Below are 25,465 nucleotides of genomic sequence, written 5' to 3'. Positions count from 1 at the left end.
TGTCGGAGGAAGTCCTCCGGTTCTCAGTGTTTGTGTGACTCAGTGAGTGCTAGGGTTTCTTCATGCTCAACTAGCAACCAGTGGGATTCCACCACCAAACCAAAATAGTGCCAAAAAAAATCTCTTGCTTGTGGTTTCCTGCTGAAAAATGTGTGTGGTGTGTGTTTGTGTGTGTGTCCGCTAGAGCATCGACAGCAACATAGCCCAGAGGCATCTCACTGTTCTTCCTCGCTCACTGCTTCAAATACCCCTTTCATGCCCGAATTAACTTCCTCTGTTGGCAATGGATAGACCGCTGAGGAAAAAGGAAAGTAAAAAAAAAAAAAAAAAAAAAGTTGTTGAATTTTTCTTTCTTACTTCTTCTTGCATTAAATGGCCTGGGGTTTGAAATCAATCCATTTAGTCCAAATTGGCCTGCCCAGTAGGGGGAAGGAAGGGCCAAGGGGAGAAGCACGAGAAGTCAGCTAGTGGACATGGGGCAGTGCTGGTAATACAGCTCCAAGACAATGAGACCTTGAGGAATGGCAAGCATGAAGTTCAGAGTTCACAATGATTTTCCATTGTTTGGATGCATCGAAATAAAGAAGTTGCATCATTCTTAAATGTCTCATCATTGTGTCCAACTCATTTTCAGCAAAGAGTTGAATGACACCCATGTGTGATCTGACCAGACCAATGGCACCCATATGTGATCTGACCAGCCTTTATATTACATGAGGGAAATTGTAGAGAACTGTGTCCAATGTGGCCTAGAGCAAGTGGTTACCATATAAGTAGTTGGCAGTCCAGAATCTGAAAGCCCAGAAATTGTCAACTCATCACCATGCAGAGATTGGGGTGGCAGCTCTAGTAGTCTGCGACCAGGAGCGAGAGGCAGATGGTATGAGTTGAGTCAGGCTGCATTGTTCTGTCTAGTGTGACATCAGTCTGAGAGCTGAGGGAGGGAGATGGAGAGAGGGGGGAGGGAGGGAGATGGAGAGTAAAGGAGTGCTTTTATGTTTTCACTAATGGAATAGCTTGGCAGTAAGAGCAGGGCCTATGCTAAGGGGGGATTGTATGAGTCTGAGTGAGTCACTCTTATTGTAGCCCTGAAACACTAAACCTGCTTCCATACTGGCATGTAAGAAATGGTCTCTACAAGCTTGAGTGCACAGATATTGAGGCAAGGAATGGCTGGGCAAAGAGAGAGCTTGTTTTCTCTGGAAAGAGAAGGGGTGCCAAAGTCAGAGAACCAAAGATTAGGTCTATGCACAACTACGTACACAAGCCTTTAAGAAACAGAAACACGGCCACCATGCCACATGAGAGGAAAGGTTTTCCTCCATCTTTACGACCCCATCAAGGACAAAAAGCAATGCACAAAAAACACAGATCTGGAACCTCCGAGAAATCAAAGTGACTTCTGGAGACCGTATACTTTACAGGACCGTGGCATCCTTCAGGATCTGAAGACTGGGGAAGAGAGAAACAGAACAAAAGCTAAATGGTGCTTATTCATTCCTCTATGACCTGCATCATTATTTGACAAGCCTTTCAGACCTCCCTTGATTCTTCCAATCGCTAGCTCTGCCTCGCAGCTAACCTGATGCACTTCCACTGGCCACCACAGGGGGTGCGACTCGATAACAAACCCATAAACATGAGCATTCCTCTCCTATGAGTTCCGTCGGTGACCCAGCAGCAGCCCACCATCTGGGGTGATAAATCTTTTTTTTTTTTTTTTTTTAAACCTCCAAATACACCACAGACCCCAAAGCCAAACAAAGTGTACTGGGCTTCCTGAGTCCCATGTCTACGCGTGTGTGCGTGTGTGTGTGTGTGTGTGTGTGTGTGTGTGTGTGTGTATTCGTGGAGGAGGATCGCATTGCGGCTCTTTCGGTATGCCAGAACAAAAGGTGGTGAGGCCCAGGTGGCACAGCCCGCTCCGGGGAGACAAAGAGCCCCCTGTGCTGAGGCTCCTTGCCTGAGTGAGCGGGACCAAAACACCACACAGGACACGTACAGTCCCTCCAGGACCTTGAGAGGGTTTGTTGTGATTGTTGCGGCCAGAAGTGACAATTTGCTGCGGCAACTCTGAAAAGGTGTGGTGATTTTGAGTTAAATCAAATCGCAAATAATGCACAAATTCCATGGCTTTGCGTTTTTTAGTGTGGCATTGTCACGGTAATGAGATAAAATTGCTACTCGCAATTGCAGGGAATCCTTACATTTCCAGGAGTTTGGGAAAATGCAAGATTGGACTGAATGAAGGTTGAACAGGGAGGCAAAGCTCCTTCCCCTTTTTCCTAAGTTTTCTTCCTAATTTCTGTTACTCTTTCCATCTTTCCAACACTCATCATGTTCCACCTTTCTGCCGCAGTCTTTTCTCATCCCTGCCGCAGTCTTTTCTCATCCCTTCCCCACTCTTTCCAGGCCATCATCAGTTCTTTCATCCCCTGTCAAAACTTAAGTATACACAGCATAGTTGTGTGGTATAGGCCTGCATTAATGCACCTGGGATCTGTGCGACTACAGGGTGATCGAAGGGCTGATTGAAAGGGAGATAAGAGACGTGATGCGAATGTTTGAATGTGCACAGACATGATTCAGATCCAGACATCTATCCCACACTCGCTCCCTCCTCTCTCGTTTGTGCTCCAGTTATTTTCCTTTCTTCCACACAGCTAGACTCTCACAGGATCTGGTGGCGAGATGGCCTTATCCTTTAGTTCTCCCAGAGGGAGTCAAAGTAAGGGACAGAGGGGGAAAAAAAGAAGAAAAAAAAGTACAGATGCTCCAGACACCTACAGCGCAGGACAAAGGAAAATTGTGTTTCATTCTTTCTCTCACACACACGCACGCACACACACACACACAAACACAACACAGTCTCTGCTTCTGGTTTATGCTTACAGTTGATTGCCTTATCGTTTGGCATGAGATAAATTAAATAGCTGCAATCCTAGAGCGGATTGGCTGCCTTAAACATGCTTTGACAAGCAGAGAAACAGCGTCTGTTGAACACTCAGAAGCCTTCTTCTGCTATTCAACAGATCCAAATAGACTTCAGTTATTCACAAAAAAAATTCAGCTGTTTTGTCAGAGGGGGGAAAAAAAAAAACACACAGAGCAGGCTCAAAACCAAACGAGAGAATGAAGTTTCTTCTCACAGCGTTTTCACGCTCTCAGTGAGTTCCCAGAGTTCCTCCAAGTTCAACAAGCCAAGGAATTTTCTGTTCACACTCGGTTGGGGAAGCACAATGGAAGAAACGGGTCAAATTTAATCTGGACGCTTTTCTGAAACCCTCTCACACAGCCCCGTAGGAGCAGCGGCACCTTCCAGCCTTGCTTCAGGGTGGTGTGCATGTGGTTGACTGTTGTGTGTGTGTGTGTGTGTGTGTGTGTGTGTGTGTGTGTGTGTGTGTGTGTGTGTGTGTGTGTGTGTGTGTGTGTCTCTGAATGGGACAGCAGGAATAGGATGGAGATCTTGGTATTATTAGCATACCAAAGGGGGAGGAGAGAAGAAATTCCACCTATCTGGAGAATTCTGCACTGGCGTGGTGTGGAGGACTCCCCCGCCATAGGCCACAGATGGTCAGCAGAGAGAGGGGCAATCTGCCGTAATGCCAAACAGGTGTGGGCGTGGGGGAAAAGAGTGTGTGGAGAGTGGGGGGTCAGCGTCAGCACCCTCCACCACTAACGAGAGAATACTAGGGGGGGCTAGTTCACGACAAGGCCAAAGAGACTTGAAACAAGTCAAGAGACAGTGAGAGGGCATGCAGGGGTAGAGCTCAAGAGTCAGACGCCAAAGTTGGATGATAAAAGCCAAGGAAAAAAAGAGAGAGTGAGAAGGCTGGTCCTTTCTCAAAGCTAAGCTGACTCACGCACGCACACACACACACACTCCTGCAGCACTCACAACACAACCCAAAGGACATGTCTGCTACTAAAACCAGATCTTTTCATTTGGCTGTGCTATACTTGATGCTCTCAAACACCACTGCCAGAGGGTTGAGGGGACTGAGAGCTAGAAAGGGGAGAAAGAATGAGTTCCTTGCAGCTAAAAATGCACTCTTTAATTCATTTAGCAGAGGTAGACAAAGAAAGCAAGGAGAGAGAGAGAGCGAAAGCTTTTTAATAGTCCTCTTCGGTGTATAGATTAGCCTAAGTCTGCATCCTGTGGTTGCAGAGAGGATGATGAATGGGGGGAACTAAATATCTATGCATCAGGGCTCAGGCGACAAAGCAGAGGTTCACCTCTGCTGAAAGGTGCTCCTTGGAAGAGCCCTCAAACAGAAACACGTCCAGGTTTACTCTATAAACACAGACGTGGCAGCCCCGGGCTCAAAACTGGAGAGGGCCTTCCCCTTGATAGGAAAACAGGACGGGCCAGGATTACACACTGCTGGCCCTTCTCCTCTGTGTGTTTTTTCACTGCCGATGGCCTGGGCAGGGCTTGTCCTGACCAGGGTCAATTGCTTCAGTGCAAACATGACTCATGTTATATTTGTACACACCTCATTTCCTTCATTTATACCGGGATCCCAAAATATGGAAAGAAGAAGTGACTGTTTGTTGTGCAGATATTTGAGCATGCCACAGGTCATGAAGTGGGGGGTACTCAAAAAATAATAGAAGAGCAATAACATTGACTGTAACTTCTCAGCGAAGCCCCCCTCAGACCAATATTGATGTTTCCAGGGCTCCCCGGATCTTACCAATATGCAGTGTGTGTATGGCTTAACAGGAGGACTTTCATCAAATAAACCTCCTCAAAAACAGACAAATATCAGCTTTTAAGTGCTGGCAAGGAAAATATGTGCCTGATCTTCCACCACACAGGCAAAATGAGATTCAAGAGACATCTGTTCCTCTAGATCCAAGGACAAAACCGAATGGGTAAAAAAGGAAAATCTGAGGATCTGCAAGTTATAGAGAGAATGAATAGAGTGGAGATTTTGAGGAGTATGTGAGTTGTTGAAAAGGTGGAGGGTGGGGGGGGGTTGTCCTTTAAGAGCTGCATGGCAATGGACAAAAGCCCCTGGAGAGAAGGCGAAAAGAGGACACAAAATGGGGAGAGTGGGTGGCGGTGGCGGTGGGGGGGACTTTCAATGCCATGGACCTTAGTGAGAGCCTACGGGAAGAAAAAAAAGTGAATGCTACTGACAATCACTCCTGTGCTATTCACAGTCCCCTTTCATGGCAAACACTCTACTAGCCTTTCAGCTTCTTTCTTCCTAGTTCCCGTTTCACTCTCCTCTCCTTCTTGTCTCCTTCTTGTCCTTCTCTCTCTCTCTCTCTCTCTCTCTCTCTCTCTGTATCTCTCTCAGCCTCAAGTGTTAACCAAGCTATAGCTGGCATAACACAGGTCAGGGCAACAGCATCTGTGTTACGCCAGATGTCCTGCTGTGCAGAAGCAGCAGCTCAAGTACCTGTGGTTTTAGGAACACTTAAACTCGGATTCTGTTTGATTCGTTTAATTTGATTCGTTTTACTGCCGATTTTAACAGGCAGGGTTACAAAGAGGTTTGCTGCTCAGTCCTTTCAGCTTTGCATCACTGCTGTAACACTCTTTTGCACTGGACATGGCTTAAAACAGGGTCCTTTTGAATAGCATGATGTGAGTTTCTAGGTTCCCTGTCACTCAAACGCAGGGGTATTTGTGTAACCATGGTGAGCAGGAGATGGGGCGTGAAGCGCTCTCAATGCTTACTTTCCACCATGACAAATTTGTCAGGAGCAAATAGCTCAGGATCACTACAGTGCCCTCTGTGCTCCACTCACTACTGATGGATCTTCCATGCAAGCACCAACAGGCTGGGCATTATGGAATGAACCTACACACACACATACACATAAATACACACACTCGTCCAAAGAATTTAACATGAAATGTTTTTTTTTTCTTGTCCCGTTTTCACATCCTTGACATTTTTAGGTGAAACCTTTTTTGTAAGGAGGCCCTCTGTGCAGTGTGGAAGGAATCTGAAATGCCATGACAACATCAGTAAGAGATGCCAAAGCACTTGTTTGCTTATATTAAGATGGGTATGCAGAGAACTCTCTGAGGGGACCAGCCACTCCAAGAACCAGTGCTGTTGTGGAGCGCAAGCTCAAACTACGCCAACTACCCAGCTTTTGGAAGAGACTCAGAGAGGGGAAACCTCAAAACTGCTTAGGGAGCAAAGGGACACAAAACCCAGCAGCATCTGTCAGTGGCAGTGACGTCAAAGTGAGGGGGGAGGTCATCTAAATGTAAACGGTGCACAACTTGAGTGAAGGATTTACAAGCTTGGTCACCAGGCTGTGACATGAGGAAAAATGATCAGGTGACCCCACCACACACACAGTGCAGACCACCCTTCCACCACCTCATCTTCTCCTGGAGGACAGTATTTCTCTGACTCTCTGGTTTTCTTCTGGGTCAGATACAGAGATAAAAAATGACAAAAGATTAAGTGTTTAGATTAACAGTTGGCCAAATGAGACATATTTAATATAAAAAAGCAATAATCTTGTTGCAACTTTCAGTTTATTGAATAACTGCCAGACAAATATAAATGAGATTACATAAATCAAGCCCAATCCCTTGACATATCATTCCAACAACTGCACAAACAGATGACTGAGGAGAGCCAGACCCCATCTCTCACGGGCCTAAATGTTCATGGCATTCTCTTCCTTCCTTGATCACTGATGAGACTGTCATCAGGTGGTTTGTGCTAGAGCATCCCACCAAAGTAGAAGAGAATGATGGAACAGACCAAGTCTTTCAGGGGATTTCTGCAGAATCCATTGTTCAGTGTCTGAACCACAAGTACTGGAAGGACTCAATCCATCATGAAACTTGCTGTGGTTCAGTGAGACAATGGCTTTCAACACATCGCAGCATCTTCTCTGAACCCCTCATCAATAGGGAAGCCTTTTTGAGGAAAAAGAAAAAAAACTAGTCCATGTCTCAAAGGCTGCATTCGCTTAGTTGTAGTCTTTGAGGGTAAGAGCAGTGGTGTAGTCCAGGGTATACGCAGGTTTACGGAGTATACCCACTTATTTTTCAGTCAGCGTTGCGTATACCAACTTTTCAAAACAGGGCGTTTGTCCTGTGCTGTATGGGCTGCTTAAAAAAAAATAAGGGACCACTACACCACTGGGTAAGAGCCCTCTGTACACTCCTTTCAAATGGAGGACCGTCAACAGCACACGAGAGTTCAAATTGGAGAACAGCCCTGGAATATTTTATTGCCATAATCTAGGTTCTTTTGACAGATATGAAGTACAAATGTGACGTGGGCCAATGACAATGTGGTGCCAAACAGGTGCTATAACTTACTTGGTCCCTTGATGAGAATTTGTATAGTTCATGGAAAAATGAATGAATGGGCCTTCCTCCCAGACAGACACATACAAGCACATGGACCCCTGACAGGTCCACATAGGAGACACCCCAGCCAGCGGGAGAGGGTTCTGCTTCATGGAGCAGCAAGCTGATGATGCAGAAAGGATTTTGGCTGAGGCATGATGTAAAAAACATTCATATTCCCCCCTCCCCCATTTTATTCTTTTCCATGCTAAAGGGCAACCTGTATATTTCAGTAGGGGTCTATATGGTCCGAGATTGTGAGTACAGACCCAAGGGGTACAACTCTTCTTAGCATGCTAAAATCTTTTCTGGGACCAAAGAACATTCCAGTCAATGTTTTGCTACTTCAGATGATCTAAAAAGTCAACACTAAAACATTTTCTCCAATAGGGAGGAATCATAAAAGGATGCAACCTACGGGCTTACTCTCAACCATCGACAATCCCTCTTCAAAGCAAATGGCTTACGCATAGGCACTGATGTTGGCCAACAGCTTTTCAGTTCCTCGCACAGAGCCAGGTAACCTGAGGTATCAAATACACTCTCTTGGTCCACATTGAGGCAAAGTGTACTTTAAAGGGTAGGGTGCAGCCTTGAACCTTGATCTCATGCTGATCCATTGGGACACACTAAGACCAGAGACTCAGACAAAACTGACAGGGATTGAAACTAGAGGAATAAACACTTTGAAAACCCAAAGATGGACTTTCTGGAATATCTTAAAGGGAAATGGCCATGAGATGATGCGATATGCGACCAGAAGCTTTTTCTTGGTGGAAGCACTGCCACTGTAGCCTTTACTGGTTGTCAAAGTAAATCTGAATACATTAAGTGGAAATGCACTGGAATTGCATACATTTGCATTATTCAATGGTCAAAGGTCCACTGTTGCGCCGACATCAAGTCAACTCACGTTTCAACACTGACAGGCTCCAGTGCTCACTCTCCGATCAATCCCAGGGCGGCAACAATCATTTCATTCTGTGTACAAGGCCTGCGCGATCATTGCTCATTCCTTACATCTCATTAATGAACATTAGTTTCCTGCAGGCCTGTTTCAACCGCCCTCCCTCCCCTCCCACAAATCCCAATCAGCATGAAGTCTGACAGCTTTCTGAAGGATCGTTTAACCTTGCCTAGGGGTCCTAGGTTTAAGATTCAATGGAAAGTTGATTGTTTTGAGGAGGCAGGCTCTTAGGTCTGTCTTGGGCAGCGCTGTGGCGGATTGATAATGAATCCAGTCTGACCTTCTGGAAGAGGCAGCCAGACCCTCCTATTAATTACAACCACATGCAGCCATTGCTGCAGCTGCCATCCTCCCCCATACAGGGGTATGCCAAGCTGAATGGAAGAGAGGAGACGGGGGTATCTGGGTCTCCTCATACCCCCCAAAAAAACAGTCTGTGGTCAGCACTCATGTGCTACATACACACAGACAAAATGTAAAACCACAAAATATATTTCCAATACTGAATTAACTTGTTGAATCAAGCTTCATGGGTTTACTTTGGCAGGATCTTCTGTGTTCAACTTGGTCTCCTGGGCAGAATCCATTTACCCTCATCAGATGTTGAGAACACCTGCAAAACTCTGCACTGTTCCCGAACGTGTTTGAACTTTCATTTCAATAATTCACAGGCGGTAAAGCATAGGAACGCTTAGCAAACCATTCTGTGTTCATGAATCTTTAAGTACACAAGTCTGTAAAGAGCAGAACCTTAAGCCCAGAACTACACAGAGCATGGTTCTTTCTGGGTTTCACTTTCCTTCACACACACACTCACAGCTTCACTGCTTGCTAAACAAACGACTGTCATCTCCCCATTTCCTTCCCTCTTTCTCTCTTTACACAACCACATAAGCGTCAGGACCATCCTGGTTCAAGACACCAGGAGAACTGAGAAGAAAAACAAGCCCATCTCCAAACACAAGCTGATTTGTATCACCTTCTGCTGTCATGGCAACATCTGATAAGAGGTTGCTTGGCAGGCAGAGCCTCACCTCCCTAAAATGCACTCATCATCCAAATGGCTGACTGAAACAGTCCGGCAAAGAGATGAAAAGATGGGACTCCGCTCAGCTGAAGGTCAGTGCTGAGAAGAACAGGAGCTGGCAGTGGGAGGGATATGATGAGAGGGAGACAAACAGAGAGAGAGAGCAAGAGAGAGAGAGAGAGAGAGAGAGAGAAAGAAATGTTCAGCATCAGAGAAATAGAATAACACCCACGCTTGGATGTAACAAATGAGTGTACTAGGGAGAACGTCAAAAAGACAGAGAGCAGATCAACCTGGAGAGATAAAGGACAGAGGGGGCGAGGACGCAATAGCAGAATTTGTGTTTTGTTAATATCAGTGGTGGTCCGTCAGGGCCTTCAAGGCCTTCTCTGCTGGCCTAAACATCATCAGAAAATAAATGTAATAAAATACATTTAATTTTAATATTTTCTTTTCATAAATATGTATTAAATTATTCCCCATAGTCCATTATCTTCATTTCATAGCTTCCAGCGTTTGTTAATTTATGTTAGAGCTTTCATCCAATCATATTTCAGCTATCATGTGTTGCTACGCTCCGAGGAATCTTCCCCGAGAACAGAAATCTTCCCTGAGGCCTTCAGAATTCACATTGAAGGCCCGTGTACATCTGATTGGTTATCACAACTGGCTGTTTCAGTTCATTTAAGTTGAATTAACTGAAACAGACAGTTGTGACAACCAATCAGATTTCGAGTTGGCGACACTGGGCCTTCTAGAAGGCCCGGAAGATTTATTTCCTCGCGTTGAACGTGACACGTAAACGTCCTTTGATTGGACACTGAGGCAGACCGGTGCAGTGCTTCAGTGCTCAGTTTAGCTGGCTAATGCGAAAACGACGTACATCGGTTTCAATGCTTATTGTTGTTTCAATTGGTAAGACTAAATATAATAACATTAACCAACTCAAATAAACTAGTTTACACCAACTTGATAATTCCAGTTTTTGATACAATTACAACGCCATTTTCAAGACGGAACTTTCAAGAAAAACTGGATATCGTGAGGATGGGAAGTTTAATGAAACTGCTTTGCAGGTGGGACAATGCGATGTTTAGTGGACAAACTTGTTACAGCTCACGGCTACTTTCGGTGGACTTAATAAAACTTTGTAGACTAATCCCTGAAAATCGCCTTTTATTTTAAAGTTGTGACAGTAATATCCAAGCGATCGTAACTGAGAGTTTACTACTCTTAATGTATTGTTAATACGGGTGTATTGATTTTAAATGCTCCGGAAATATTAATAAAGTCTGTTGTACTCGACTATGTTAAGGTGATGCAATGCTCACTTATACTGCCTTTCTGTATAAATATAATGGTTCGAGAGCCATGGCGTCATCATAATGATGGTATTAGGAGGTGGATTCACACAGTTTAACATCGTGTAGGACATCGCTGAAGGCCTAGTCGTGAAATGCACGGACCGCCACTGGTTAATATGTGTTATGTGTGTAACATGTTAAAATGACCGTGGAATCTGTCAAAAAATGAAATAGAATTTGGCAAAAAAATATAATTTACAGAGCCCTGAAATAACAAGGGAGAAGGCAAAAGAAAAATAAGAATGTAGGTGGCACTTTATATTCAGTCTGTTTTCTTCGGTTGCAGTCAGTTGTAAGACCAGGCCCAAGCTGAACCCCATTTTTCAAGAGGTGGAGGTGATTGAGAGACATAGATACCTTGGACGACACCAAGACACACTTTCAGTCCAGTCTGTTGTCTAACACAAAGGCTGTCCACAGGAAAGAACGACACAAACACTACATCTTGGAGAAGCTTAGAGTCTCTATCGTATACAGCAAAAAACATTTGCCAGTCTGTTGTGGCCAGTGCATTATTCTTTGTGGCTTTCTGCTGGGGCAGCAGTCACACAAACAATTATAACAGATGAGGAAGGCTCATGGTGCTGGGGAGTGGGGATCACGGTTTACTTTTTATGATATTTTAATTTTATATCTTATCTGATCTACTTCCTTATTGTATATATTGTATTTTTACCTTCCTCATTGTTTTTGTGATTTATGCAAAGTGCTTCTAACAAATATGACGGTGACATCCCATCATAAACAACTAGAAAAGAAAAGAAAAAAAAAACATACCCTCAAGTTCCAACTACAAGTAATGTTTTTGACCCCAGCAGAATTTGTGTTAATTGGTGTGAAACATATGAAACAGATGGCCAGACTAGGGCTGCAACTAACGATTATTTTGGTAATCAATTAATCTATCGACTTTTTTTTCGATTAATCGACTAATCTAACGATTATTTCCATAAATTTAAAAAATGATTCAAAATGTTGGAATTTGAATTTCAAATGTATTTGAGTAACAAGTTAATACAAATGTAATCATCATAATAAATACATTAAATAGTAATACAAATTAAGAGTGCAAATATGCTTATAAAAGTAAAGAGAAAGTGCAAATAAAGTTTAAAAAGTAAAGAGAAAGTTTTAAAAGGAACTCAAAATAGCAATCAAGCCTCTGCAAGTGCAACATAACTGAGCTGCAGGTGACATTCAAATTCAACATATGAAAAAAAAAAATCCACAATCTTTTGTTTGAAGATTGCTAAGTGGAGGAGGTTATCTATTCAGAACAAACGAAAATACAGGCTACTCTGATAATTCACTGATTTACCGCATTGCACTTAACTAAATAGCTTTAGCAAGCATCCTCCATGAGACGTTCTGTTTTCAAACATTTAAGAGTAAACCTTACAATAAGTTATAGATATACAGTGGTGGCCAAAATTATTAGAACACCCTACGAATCTGAAGAAATGTACATTTTTTTCACCTCCAAAACATAATTTCAACTCATAATGTTCATGAAACATGCACATGGTTGCTCTGAGCACAAACAAATAACAGATGAAGTGAGTCTTTCTGTTTTTATCCACTTTTAACTTTAATATTTGGTATGTCCACCTTTTGCAGCAATTACAGCAGCACATCTCTCTGGCATAGTGTCAACATATTTCCTTAGAACTTCAACACTAATTGTATCCCAGGCCTTCTGCAACTCAAGCCAAAGGCTTTCCTTTGAATGTATAATGGATCTGTCCAGTTTATTGTCCAACTCGCCCCAAATTTGCTCGATGGGGTTGAGGTCCGGACTTTGAGGTGGCCAGGCAATTATTTTCAATGATCCAGCAGATTCCTTTTGTCGCAGGTAGTTCCGGCATAGGTGAGAAGAATGTTTAGGGTCATTGTCCTCTTGGAAAATAAATCCAGGCCCAATAAGACGACTCCCAGATGGTACTCCGTGCCTCACCAGAATGTTGTGGTACACTTTTTTATCCATGATGCCATCAATTTTCACCAGGTCACCTGTTCCTGAGGCTGAAATGGCACCCCACACCATAACACTACCCCCTCCGTGGGCAAGAGACACTCATTTTTATACCTCTCCCCCACCCTCCGTCGAACATACACTCTACGCTTGTTGCCAAACTGTTCAAACTTGGACTCATCAGTCCACAACACTTTAGACCAATCTTCCTTAGTCCATTTCTTGTGATCTTTTGCAAATTTCAGGCGATTCACTCTATTTTTCTCTCTCAGCAATGGTTTCTTTGCTGCTATCCTGCCAACAAGTCCTTCTTCTCCCAGTTTCCGTCGCAGAGTTCTTGAAGACACTGTTGCACCATCAGTCACTGTGGTGTTGATCTCATCACGAAGTTCTCGTGAGGTCTTTCTTCGGTCCTTAAGACTGAGAATTTTGAGATGCTTCACTTGTCTGTCAGAAAGTTTATTTTTTTCTACCTCTCCCCTTTCGGTTCTGGTGTGATTTGGTGGCATCATGGCGGTCTATAGTGTATTTGATGGTGCTTGGACTGCATCTCAAGTCCTTGGCTATGCGGCGGTAACTCCAGCCAGCATCAAAAAGGGCCTTAATTTTAGCCCGTTGCTCACTTGTTAGCTCCTTCTTTACCTTAGCCATGTTCAAAGAACAACATGTGTAACAAGACAACTTCTAGAGGCTTTGAATTTATACCAATTGGTGGTGTGGCCTATGTGACAAAACCCTGGTGTTACCAATCACTTAATGAGCAGGATAGGCCTTGTACATTCAAAATAATTACACAGCTGTGTCCTAAGACTCTTTCATCACCACCAATTCAACCGGGATCACACCTGACATGATTATACAAGTAATTTGGCTGCTTCTGTGAAGGAACATGATGTGTGATATTGACAGTGAAATAGGCCTAGCTTGTTTTTTGTAAGGAAAATTACCTTAATCTCCTTAAAATGGCTCTATTATATGGTTTATAGAGCATAAAGATCATTTTGTAGATATTTCATTTGTTTGATGGGTATTTTAATCGTCAATTCAACAAAAACATCTGAGATCTCTTAAATATGCTGAGTGTTCTAATAGGGCTGGGCGATATGGGAAAAAGTTATATTTCGATTTTTTCCCCAAAAAAATTTCGATTTCGATTTTATATCACGATATGAACAAAATCACCCCAACATTTTTTGAAAAACGTACATGCAAATACCCGCATTCTGGTGCATTTTACCATGTTTTTCTCTGAGATGTAAATCATGTTATCAGCATATCAAATTCACAATTGATATAGGTTTGGTGGCCTGATAATTATGTTGGCTACATTCAAACTGACCACCTCATTAAAGTATGACTGTTCAGGTCAGAAATGGCCAAATGTGTATTGAAACCCAAAGTCTTTAAGGATGGAAGCTGCCAGAAGTAAACGGTTCACGTAGGGGAAATAGTTTTCATACATGGCAAAGCTTGACAGCATGCCCAGCACACCAATGTTCATTTTATTTGTGGCATTGACATCATCTTTCGTGTGTGAGTCAAAGAGAGGTATACAAGTGAGTGACACATTAAAAAAAAAAAATCTTCTTTGGTGAGTGTGTGTTTAGTCGCTGCTGTCGTTAGAAAAACTGCCATTAGCTAGCTAACGTTAACGCCAGATTAGCTCACGGTTGTTATGGCAATAACAATACGATTATAGCCAGATAATGTCCATTGGGTGGTCCTTAATTGTCCACTACAGGTAAAACTTGGGCAACTCTGACTTACTTTCCTCTTCTTCGAAAAAAAAAATCCGTATGTCCATTTCTGTGGTCTGCTTCTAGCGCGACGCTCCGATCAAATCAGAGAATGAATGAACATTAATGACAGTTGAATCTGCGTGCGTGATGAGGCTGCGTAGTACACCAGGAAAACGCGGAGTGGATTTATATTGCTGTGGGTATTCCCCACTGATAAAGTTGAACGGATTTAATTGTGAAGCAATGGAAAGAATAATGGACTAGTAGACCAGTAGTCACGCACGCACTATTTTGACTGCAAAAGTGGGGGGGTCGAAACGACTTGTTTTGAAAAGTGAGGGGGTCTTGTCCCCCCCCCCCCCCCCCCCCCAATTACATTGTCGCGACGCCCATGGGCTACGTGCGGCGCTGTATTCGCGGGTCTGTGAAAACATTGATTTTTTATTTTTTTTTTTTAAGGCGCCGTCTAATCGAACGTCTCATTTAAAACCGTAGAAAAAAATTACATCGCGATTAAAATCGAAATCGAAAAATCGCCCAGCCCTATGTTCTAATAATTTTGGCCACCACTGTATGTCTATGATAATTGTTGCTTACACTGCAAGACACTTACTGTTCTTATGCTCCCACAGCCCGTTCTCTTTGAAATACTGTAGTAGTACTTCTTAAACTTCTTTGTTTATTGTTTCCATGGTAACATGAGCCATCTCAGAATAATTCGCTTTTCGCAGCTATTTCGCACTTCCTATATGCAATTCCGAATGAAAAGTACCGGTAGCTCTGTTAGCGTCTGCAAAGAAAGAAAAAAAAATGTAAATATTATATGACGCGTCGACGACACAAATCCGCGTCGACCATTTTTCACAATCGACTTAGTCGATTTCGTCGACTAATCGTTGCAGCTCTAGGCCAGACACAATGCATTTGTGAGTGACAAAAAGCCACTCTAGTCTCATGAAGGCACAGAGGGAGTCGGCAAAAGGCAGTCCAGTTGTTATACAAAAAAATTAAAAACTTCCAACCTAAACCCAGCAGCCAACAAGAATTCAGTCCTTGGCACTGGACTCCAATTTCCCTTCGGAGTTGGCGAATCCTCTGCAGTCTCCATCAGCAGGTCCCTGCCAACAGCAGCATAACAGCAAGTCCACAAAGGGTCTGCCTCTACCTCAGCTGCACCCTCAGACCTTTGACATGAAGGGAAATGATCCCAGCACAAACTTCAACCGTCCCACTCCATCGGTCCAAAACGCAGCTACAACCACTCTCTCATTACTGATTTGCTGGAGGAACGTCAGTCAGAAGGCTTTCATCAGTGCATACTAGGCAATCAAGACAATAGGGAAGTTCTTCCAACATGGCCCTGAAGCAGAGAAAAGCCCCTTGAAGAACAAGGTGAAAGAAAACCTCTAAAAGAGAGAGGGTACTGCCATAGGGAATACATAGAAGGAACAAAAGATGAATAAAATATTATCAAAGCAGTTTATGCAGACATACCCAAAGGGGGAATTGTGGCATGAGGCCACTCAGCGCGTCAACGAGACTAGGCTTAGAAGCAGCATGGTTAACCTGCGGGAAATGTATGGGCCAACTGATCTTCGGTCTTGGAATGCTGTAGGATTGTGTCTGCCCTTTATAACTATCTTTTGTCAACATTGCTGCTATGCCTGTCAAACGTTTTGGAACGTTCACATCTTTTCAATTGAGAACAACCTGCAAAGCACCAAAAAGGCTGTGCATTCCCAAAGAAAATCTCTGCTATATTGTTTAATAATCATTCTTTCTTAATATCATCCTGGCGAGGCCAAAGGGGTTACAGTATATATAGTACAGAAGCAGAGGGATAGATTTTAAAATATAAAGAATTAGCACCACTTGCTAACGGATGCCAAACAATGTGAAAATGATGGTACACAATATGAAAGCAAAAGAAAAGCCAATTCAGTTTGACTTTTTCTCTGTGATATGTTTATACAATGAAATCTTCAATTTTCCAAGAAACCATATGACCTAATAATTTTGCTGCTGGGAAAACCTAAGTATGTTTTAGAGAGCACTGAAATACTGCCCCCTCTATGTAAGGCAGCTATAATTTTCTTACTTATGGCAATGTCCCTAGTGAACACTGTTGAACTGTCTTACTTTTTCTTTTTTTTTTTTATTGTAAGTCACATCTCGTCTCTCTCCAGAGGCAAGCAAAGCCAAGAGCCCAAAGCTCTGCTGAGCGGCGGTCACCCATCAGCCTACACAGGAGGCCTCACTTGCCTGTTACCAAAGAAAAACGTTTCGCGAGCGGCCTGCCAGAGCCGTAAATCACTACCAGCAAGGCATGCCGTCTGAGCTCGGCCATCACATTCACAAGTGTGTGAACGGATGTCAACCTCTCGTGTCTCGCTGCTGAGCTCACACAGCCAGGCCAGCAATGAAGGCAAACAGGCAGGCCGGAGACATGACTGGTGAATTTTACATTTCTCACCTGCGTCCTCTTTACACAGGCGGCGTCTGGTAGAGAGCAGCTGTTAATGCTGAAAAGAAAAGAGCTGTGAGGCTTTGCTTTCTTTGCTGAGTAAGCCTAGATGGCAAACTGCGTTCTCTGCTGAGTTAGCCTATATGCTAAACTGCTAATGTTGTTTCTTTTTGTTTCTTTTTCTAGGGTTATGCGACACCACAAACAGCTCTGCTTATTATATAATGTTGACCTGGGCTTTGCTAAGGTCTTGAATTTGTGTCCATTGTGTTCCTCATTCATCTACTCCAATCAGTGTTCAAATCTGACACCACATATCAGAAGCCAAACAAATTAGGAGTGGAATACATTTCTTTAGCTGTTATAGCAACCATTGTCATCACAGGCAAACACAAGTCATCAAATCGGACTCCACACAAATCCAACGATCTCCGCTGTGTTTATTCTATGTGATGCCAGTTGTGGGTCTATGGATCCGGGATGGATTATTGTGAAACAAACATAAATTTGACATTCTACTTCACCTTTCATCTTGACAATTTGGTCTGTGTTTATGAAAGAATCAATGCAATCAGGGTAAGTCTTACACATGTCTTTATAAGGTAAATGGAGGGAGAGAAAAGGAGTCAAGTGAGACAAAAAGACAGCAAGCCCATAGGACAAGAACAAAACAGGAAAGAGTGCAATGTGAGCCCTAGTGTTAGCAAAAGGTAGGAACAAGAGAAAGGGCTATTCCATGTCAATTCAACCAGTCTTTTTGTATTTCTACCTCAACCTTTTTTATTTTTTATTTTTGGAAGATGAATCAATGTAATGGAGATATCCAATTTTTTAGAGCCATGGGGGATTATTCACCTAATTACAGCCACTTTTACAGATTAGCTAAAAGTTTTACATTTTACATTTTGGTTTTGAAAATATGCTACATTTGCCATTTTCATTCTGGAACCATCTTTACAGGGCAGTTGAGTTCCTGCCTTATTAAATCACCTATGGCCTTGACCCCCCCCCCCCCACAGAGGTGGGAATCCCTGGTTGACTTGACATGGAATGTCCCGAAATAGAAGACGACAGAGAGAGAGAAAGAGAAAGCTTTGAGTCCACAGATTAGCTGTAGTATGAGAGAATGCTCTGTAGTGAAACCCTGACAGATTAAGATCTGTGAAAGGAATTACAGCACTGGAGAAAGACCCAAGAGAGAGCCAGAGGAAATGACTCCAAGTGATGAAGACAGGGAGGAAGAGAGAGAGAGAGAGAACGGGTGAGAGAGAGAGAGAGGGAGGGAAAAAGAGATAGTGAGAGAGGGAGAGAGGGGGGAAAAGGGAGTGAAAGAGAGGGAGGGAGGGATGGAGAGAGAGAGTACACAAGAGCGCCTTCGACTGACAGTTATGATGCCTTTTTTGGGGGAAATACCGATTTGTTTCAGCTCTAAAGAAAACCACCTGCCCCTATGTAATCTCCTTTCTGAAGGTACTGCAGTACAGCACATTTTGAGGTAAGTGTGTGAATAAAGGGAATTAAAACTAATGCAAGATGCTGTAGCCCCCCTGCAGTTCCCAAACAGTCCCCTGGGTCTGTGCCCAGCAGTCACATTTTAAGGCACACCTGAAAAAGTGAAGTAGACAGTTACCACACCCCCCCCCCCCCCCGAAATTACCCCAAACCACAGGCCCATATAAGTTAGCCTCCCAGATGACAGACACTTGAGAGGAGCTAGTCAAGCGTTATGGCAGCTCATGCTAGAGTGAGTACCTTTAAAGCACAGACACACAGGCAGAGAGCATAGAGTAACCCAACTCCGGGTTACTGGTATTCTCAGGGGGCATGAAGGAATTATAAGCCATAGAACTCTGATGCATCCAGTTGAGACGTCCTTGCTTTCTCCCTCAGGACTATCTGCCTATAAATCACAGAGGGCCTGAGTCACCTTTCACAAGTAATGACAGTACCTCTCCTCCAAGACTGACAGCTTCTGTTGTTCAGGTAACAAAGCTTTCCATGCTAAATGAAACACATGAAATGTTGTAAGTTTGAAGTTCAGGTAATTCTAGTACCCTATGGCTACACTATGTCTCTTTGTGTGTGTGTATCACATGCACAAACACAGCATATGCACACACACACACGCATATGCACACACACACACACAATCATTCCATCCATCCATCCATCCATCCATCCATCCCTGCAAAAGAGAAAGATTTCTATCAAGCAAAGAGAAATAGGCCTAGCTTAACACTGTAGGGCAAATTGTGAACAAATTGCGAAGTGTCACAAAATAGGCTTGGCCCAACAAAAGGTCTGAGAAGATTTGGTAAAAAAAAAAAAGAGAGAGAAAATGTCATGTTTCACATGAGTGAGCAGACAACAGCGAATAGTACACAGTGTCAAACAAAAACCAGCTGTTTGCATTCCACAGACAGACTAGATTCCATCTTAATCAAAACCCTCATCAATGGAGAATTGGTTTTGGGTGGTTTACATTATGTAATGGTGATGATTTAAAAATCAAACACACAAACATCATTCACCCAAAAGTTAAACATAATATCCCCTTTTTGGCTATTTGTATGAAACATTATCTTTGTATCTACTCAAATAATATGACACTGGCAACCAAAAGTGTAAGGAAAGGGGGTTCCATTGCCACCAACAGCCATCAGAGATGTCAGGAAGAACTACAAGCTGATTGTGCATGCTATCTGGGAGACCACATTTTTTCCTTCTTGGCAAGGTTATCAACCCGGGAACTGATCGAATATCATCCATCATGGGCAAAGATCAATGAAAACACAGGAGACTGCTGCTTCTGCAAATAATTGGCTAGGTCCTTATAAACACTCCGCCTGTGAAAGCTGCAATACAACATCTTTGACGTATTCTCATCATATGTTAGTGCCTTTTCACAATTAAACTTACATTCCACACATCATTACTGCACTGAGGGTACCAAGTGGCCTTAAAGCCTGGTCTCCCAGCATTCACACTACTAGAGGAAAAAGAGAGGGTCTTCAAACCTTTCATTACTCTTAACCGTCAGACTTGCAACAGTAATGATGGGGTTCTACTCCGAGAGTAATGGCAGACCCAACAATTAACAATCATTAATTCACAGTGAAATTTAAAGAGTCTTACAGCAGGGCTTTTTTCTCGTCGGGCTACCAAAATGTAGCACCACCCTGCCCGCAAGGCGATCAGATATTACCCCCCAAGTGAAATACAATTCCATTCTTTATTTGCCATTTGTGACTTTGTTGATTGATCACGATGGTGTGACACAGAAGGGTACTCGTTAATCTGAAAGGTACTAATCAGGTTGTGTTTGATGCCAGAGTCCTCTGCCAGACTAGCATTCCATGCAAAATAGTGCACAAGGAAAGCTAAGATCAATGTTGTTTTGCGCACATAACGGACAAACGTGCATCTCATAACATGGCATTTACACCACAATATGTGAAATCTGATTTAACTACATTTTAAATCACAACTTTATCCATTTGTTCTTGAGCAAACACATCGCCACAGTCCTTAGAGGGAGCTCTGAGCGTACACTGAGTGATTTCACGTATATGTGCAGTGGAAGAAAATGCTAAAGCCAACGAAATCACTGACGTGTGTGGAAATCAAAATGTGACAGGTGTCAAAGGGAGATAACAAGCATGGTTTTAATGCCAATATTTCAGCTCTACTCTACCAGAAAGAACCACGGCTGCTGCTACATACATGCAGGTCATGCGCTGTCTGTAGGGCACCAAGTGCACCGAAAAAATGAAAACATAAAATGATATCAAAATAGATATAAATAATATACTATCTACCTTTCAGACTACTACACCATTAAACCAATATAGGCTGTACACTACATATCTTTATTTTTCTGAAATAATACGAGGATGATGAAGGATTGTGGTGCCCCCTTCTCTGTCCCTGTGGTTTGTTTTGATTGCGCCGGACAACTTGGGATGTGAAGGCTATGCTCTACAGTTTACGAAAGCCATGGTGTTAAGCAACCAGAGTCAAGAGTAGAAGACACAAAAGCAAAAACTGCGGGATGACACTCTTACATCTCATATGCGTGTTCATTCTTAAAATAATAGAGCATTAGCCTACACAACAATGTATGCAGACAAGTTCTTCCATACTAGACTTAATGTTACAAGCCTAGTCTATGGAGCTAACACTAGGCAGAATTAAGTTTGTGACTGATAAACCATACCATCCGTTGAAAAGCTAGCCTACATATCATTCCCTTCTGCTTCAGATGTGACTTTAGCATCTCATCTGAGTGGTCATTCCTCAAACTATAACATGATTTGCAGCACTCCTGAACTCAACAAAGACAGCTCCATTTTGTTTCGTGCAAAACTTAAATGGAAATTCTTTTGTAGTAGCATGGTGTGTCAGGTTCACATCACTTCAACTATGTCCCAACCATATACAGCAAAAATGGTCATCCCATTTATCATCTTGGTAAAAAGTCAAACTATAAGAACATAACCTAAACCAAATATCTTAAAGTGGCAGTACTTGTTAATACTGCTATAATTACTGCTCTCAAATATACCTACCTTTCTACATTAAAACAAATCAGAATGCCTGCCTTAAAGGCTACCAATAATTTAGAAATTCTGCGAGCCCTACACAGTTGCTCTCAAGGGGGAAAACATTTAAATTGCAATCAAAACATCCATGGCACACACACTCAAAGACACACAGGCACATGTAGAACATCAAGTAATCTGACATGGGTAGGTCTGGGTAAATCATACCCAGAAAGCGTTATAATTCTGTATTTAGCCTAGCAGTAGAGGAACTGCAACACACATTTTGTTGTTTTACCCCAGTACATATGCATTGCGTGTGCTGGCACAGGCAGCATCTTTTTCCTCCTAAAACACAAAGTAGTCCCTGTCCCTTATGCATATGCTTCCCATTACAGCTACATGTTAAGAAAAAGGCATGTTGCGCCCTCCTACTCCATTTTTCTCTTGGTTTAATAAGGCCAAAATGTGCATCTGGTCCACAAAGACTTTATTGAATTACAGATAAATTGAATCTTATGGAGAAATTCTGTTAAAAATAAATAAATAAAACAATCCTCCCCTCTCAAACGAATCCAAGACAACAAAAACCGCCACACTTCAAGAGAGCTGTGACTTTGCCACATAGCGTATAGCTTAAGTGTCACAAATGTCGTGTAAACAATCACATTGGATTTCAGTGTGTTTGGAGTTTCAATAACTGAATGAGATTAGCAAACGTTTACCATTGCCATGTTTTGAGAGCCACGAATTTCACCGTGCTGACAAAACCACACACGTCACCAATTCTGTAACTAAATAATACATAGGCTATATTCAACAGACCTGCAGCAACCAGTTGACCACTGGAATAAGTGAATTGGAGAAAAGCCGAAACAGCAACTTTGTTGCAGAAAGTGATACAGTGAACGCGCGTAGGCTACTTCTAATCTCTGTGTGACTCCTCACGCGGCAATTATGAACAAAACGACACCGGTGGTATAGAATAAATAAATAAAGCCTCCAAACGAAACTCCTCTAGCGTTCATGTAGTTACTTTTCATTGTTTAAGATGAATGGTTAAACCAATACATGATGCTGGAGCTTAACTGAAAGCGGTGTGTAACTTGAAGTGTCACCACGCAAACTATACGGGTCATTTAATGAGAATCCACGGCGACCCAGTGTCAGTATTTGGGCTTTTGTTTTTGTTCTTAAAGAATTTAGTTTAAATGATCTGTACCCAATCTGCTACACACAGTAACAAAGTTGTAACAACTTCCTCGGCCCTAACTTTCTGCTAAACTCTTTTTGGACCAGCAAACTATGTGGATTAAGGCAAGTGAAAAAGTTAGCTTGCTAGCTACATTAACTTCGAAATGTAAACTTGGCGAGATAATTTGATTAAGGGCAAAACTGCTCAACGAATTGATTGATTTGTAAGGGTGCTTAGCACCAGTTTTTGTTGTTACCGATCTTACAGACTAAAATAGTTTGATTTCAGACACAAGCCTGACGTGAATTTACAAACCATCTCTCTACGCAGTCCCTAGAGTGTGCGAGGTTCAGCCAGACGCCATAGTCAGTCAAAACAATGCAAGAAGCTGAATCTTATCTACTTACCTAAGAGTTTCTTCACCTCCTCTGTGCTCAGGAAGATATTGACATATGGACGATTACTGTCATTGTTAGTACCAGGTGGGCCGCTCGGACTCGCAAGGCACAGGGCCCCTTCTAGGAGAAGAAGGAAAAAGAAACCTCCGAGTCTCCAAAGCACCGAATGTGGCCAGCCTCGGGACACATACGAGCTGGCACCGCAATGAGTGTCCTCCTCCCCCGACATCCCGGTTATCCGTGCTTGTTGCATTAATTCCTTTCGTCGTAGAAGCAACTGCACAACTTCAGTGTCACCCAAAGCTTAAACTCCGTCCTAGAGGCAACATAATACGACTTGATAGATAACTGCGCCTTCTGTCTCCTCTCTTCCTCTCCCGGTTTTTCTTCCTGCTAGGAAGCTAGCACTGCTAACGTTGACGAGCTAACTTTGGTCTACCAGACTCGTTCAGTATGTGAGGAGACCGCAAGATTCTGAAAGATCGCTTTCTGGGCGCAAAGTTGCCTTTCAACTGTTACCCTCTCTTCTATTCCTCTTTGGGTAGCCTTGAAGTGAGACAGACCAAAGGAATTTAGCAGGGAATGACTCGAAAAGTAGCTATCATCCAACTCTCTCCTTTCATGGTCTTTTCCCTCCCCCCTGCTATCTCAGTTTTCATTGTAGGAGGGAGGTGGGGTTGGGGGTGGAGGTGGGGGGGTCACTTGAAACTAGGGCGCGCACGCATGGATGACTGTATACGGGCGCGTTCTCATATGATGCGCTGCCATAATTGAAGCTCTGGGGTGTTATTGATGGGGTTATTGATGCCATCATAAAACGGGTTGGACACAGCAGAAACTTCATGTGTCCTATCGGTTGTAGGTAGTGTTTATTGTGTGCAAAACCTCTGTACCTACCATGGTAAAATTCTTAAGGGAACATTTTTCATGTGAGCAACAATTGAACATTGCATTTCTGTGCATCACGAATGTTGATTTTGTTCAATTTGAAAAATATTTTTTAACATTTTACAGGGCAAGGAATGGTCACACAATTATGATAAAGAGGGTCAAACAGTCATCAAACATAGACGGCACAATAATAATTAAAAAAAAAATCCCTGGCTCCAGAAAATTCTTGTAAATCCAAAAGGTTTAGGCTACAATAAGAGACCACCCTATCCACCTAATTAGGCATGGTTTTCCAGTGATCAAAATGGAAGATTTTCTAATTAGGCCTAAATCTTTCTGGCATGACCATGTTGGTGGTTATTTTAAAACATCTTTTTTTTCTTTCACAAACTCTACATTTGTTTGTTTGTAAAATATTTAAGTGTACTTATTATAAAAGTGAGCGCTTTCTTAACATTTACTGCAACAATAATCAGTAACAGTAATGCGTGAAAGATCCGAGACATTATAAAGAACTCTGATGGTACACAACACCACTAAATACGACCTTACATCTTATGATATAAGTCTTTAAATGTTTGATGTTATCCCTGGGAATTAGATGTATATCCTTCAAATATACAGACAGGGAATTCCGTAAAAACATGGATTGGAATATTCATTTGAAGTGATGGGACATCTTGTGGCACTTACCTGTACTGCACACTTCTGATATCAAACATCAGTTACTTTATGGTTTTAGCTCCATATGGATGAGGAAGCTTTCCTGATAACTGCCTAAACAATACAGTTTAATTGACCAGGGTGTACAGAAAAATAGTGAAGGCAGTCCCAAAAATCACATTTTAACATTTTTATTATTAAAATATTCACCTACAAAACAGCCTATAAACAATATTTACAATGATAGTTAGCAGAGAGGTTTGGTGTACAGAAAAAGGTGTCTGACAAAAATGTCCAGTCTTCATAATATCTTTTATGAGTGGTCTTGCTCAATGAGAAAAGCAAGATCGTCAGATCTATATGGTTAGATGGTAAGTAATGAGATGCACTTTGTTTTGCATTTTTGTGGAATAGGGACAGGCAATCGCTTTGGAATTTCCCTGAGGGGCTAACTTGCCACTTCATACAGGAGTACCTTTACAAATGGGTCGGCATGGACATTTGAGGTATGCTTCTGATCCAGTCAACTTGTGAAGTGTTCTGTGCACCATCAGGGGTTATTTCTACCCTTTGTGTGGATTCCATAGCAGTGTAGTCTCAAACGATGTTTGGCATTGCTAGGACTTCCCATCATTGTCTGAGAGTTCAGGTGTCCAGAAGCTTGATTGGATCCCTCAGACAAGTCAGAGTTAATGCAGAGGAGTCCATAGGTGGGGGCTTGGGATGAAGTACCCAGAAATCTCTGGATCTGAGATGGAGAAATCTCCCTGAAAAGTACGATCATAAGGGTCAAGTAATCAATGCATAATATTATATATATAGCATTTTATACAACGGTAGGATTTGAAATGGTAGTTGAATCACTTGTAACAAGAGATTATTAATTGATGGAAATATACTAACCA

At 42.5% G+C, this 25,465-nt stretch overlaps 1 protein-coding gene across 2 annotated transcripts in view; it reads right to left on the bottom strand.

Moving 5' to 3' along the window:
- The window catches only part of ryk (receptor like tyrosine kinase), a 55,952-nt gene extending 32,319 nt beyond the window's left edge, over positions 1-23,633 (bottom strand). For both annotated transcript variants that reach the window (XM_080833513.1, XM_080833514.1), the window contains exon 1: positions 23,016-23,633. In XM_080833513.1, the coding sequence (XP_080689639.1) occupies positions 23,016-23,259 (244 nt within the window). In that variant the 5' untranslated portion in view covers positions 23,260-23,633. The remainder of the gene's footprint in view (positions 1-23,015) is intronic.
- Between the last annotated feature and the right edge of the window lie 1,832 nt (positions 23,634-25,465).

The sequence above is a fragment of the Sprattus sprattus genome (genome assembly GCF_963457725.1).
Source record: "Sprattus sprattus genome assembly, chromosome: 2".
Taxonomy (NCBI): Eukaryota; Metazoa; Chordata; class Actinopteri; order Clupeiformes; family Clupeidae; genus Sprattus; species Sprattus sprattus.
The sequence above is the reverse complement of the archived record's forward strand: the minus strand, read 5'-3'. Positions and strand labels throughout refer to the sequence as shown.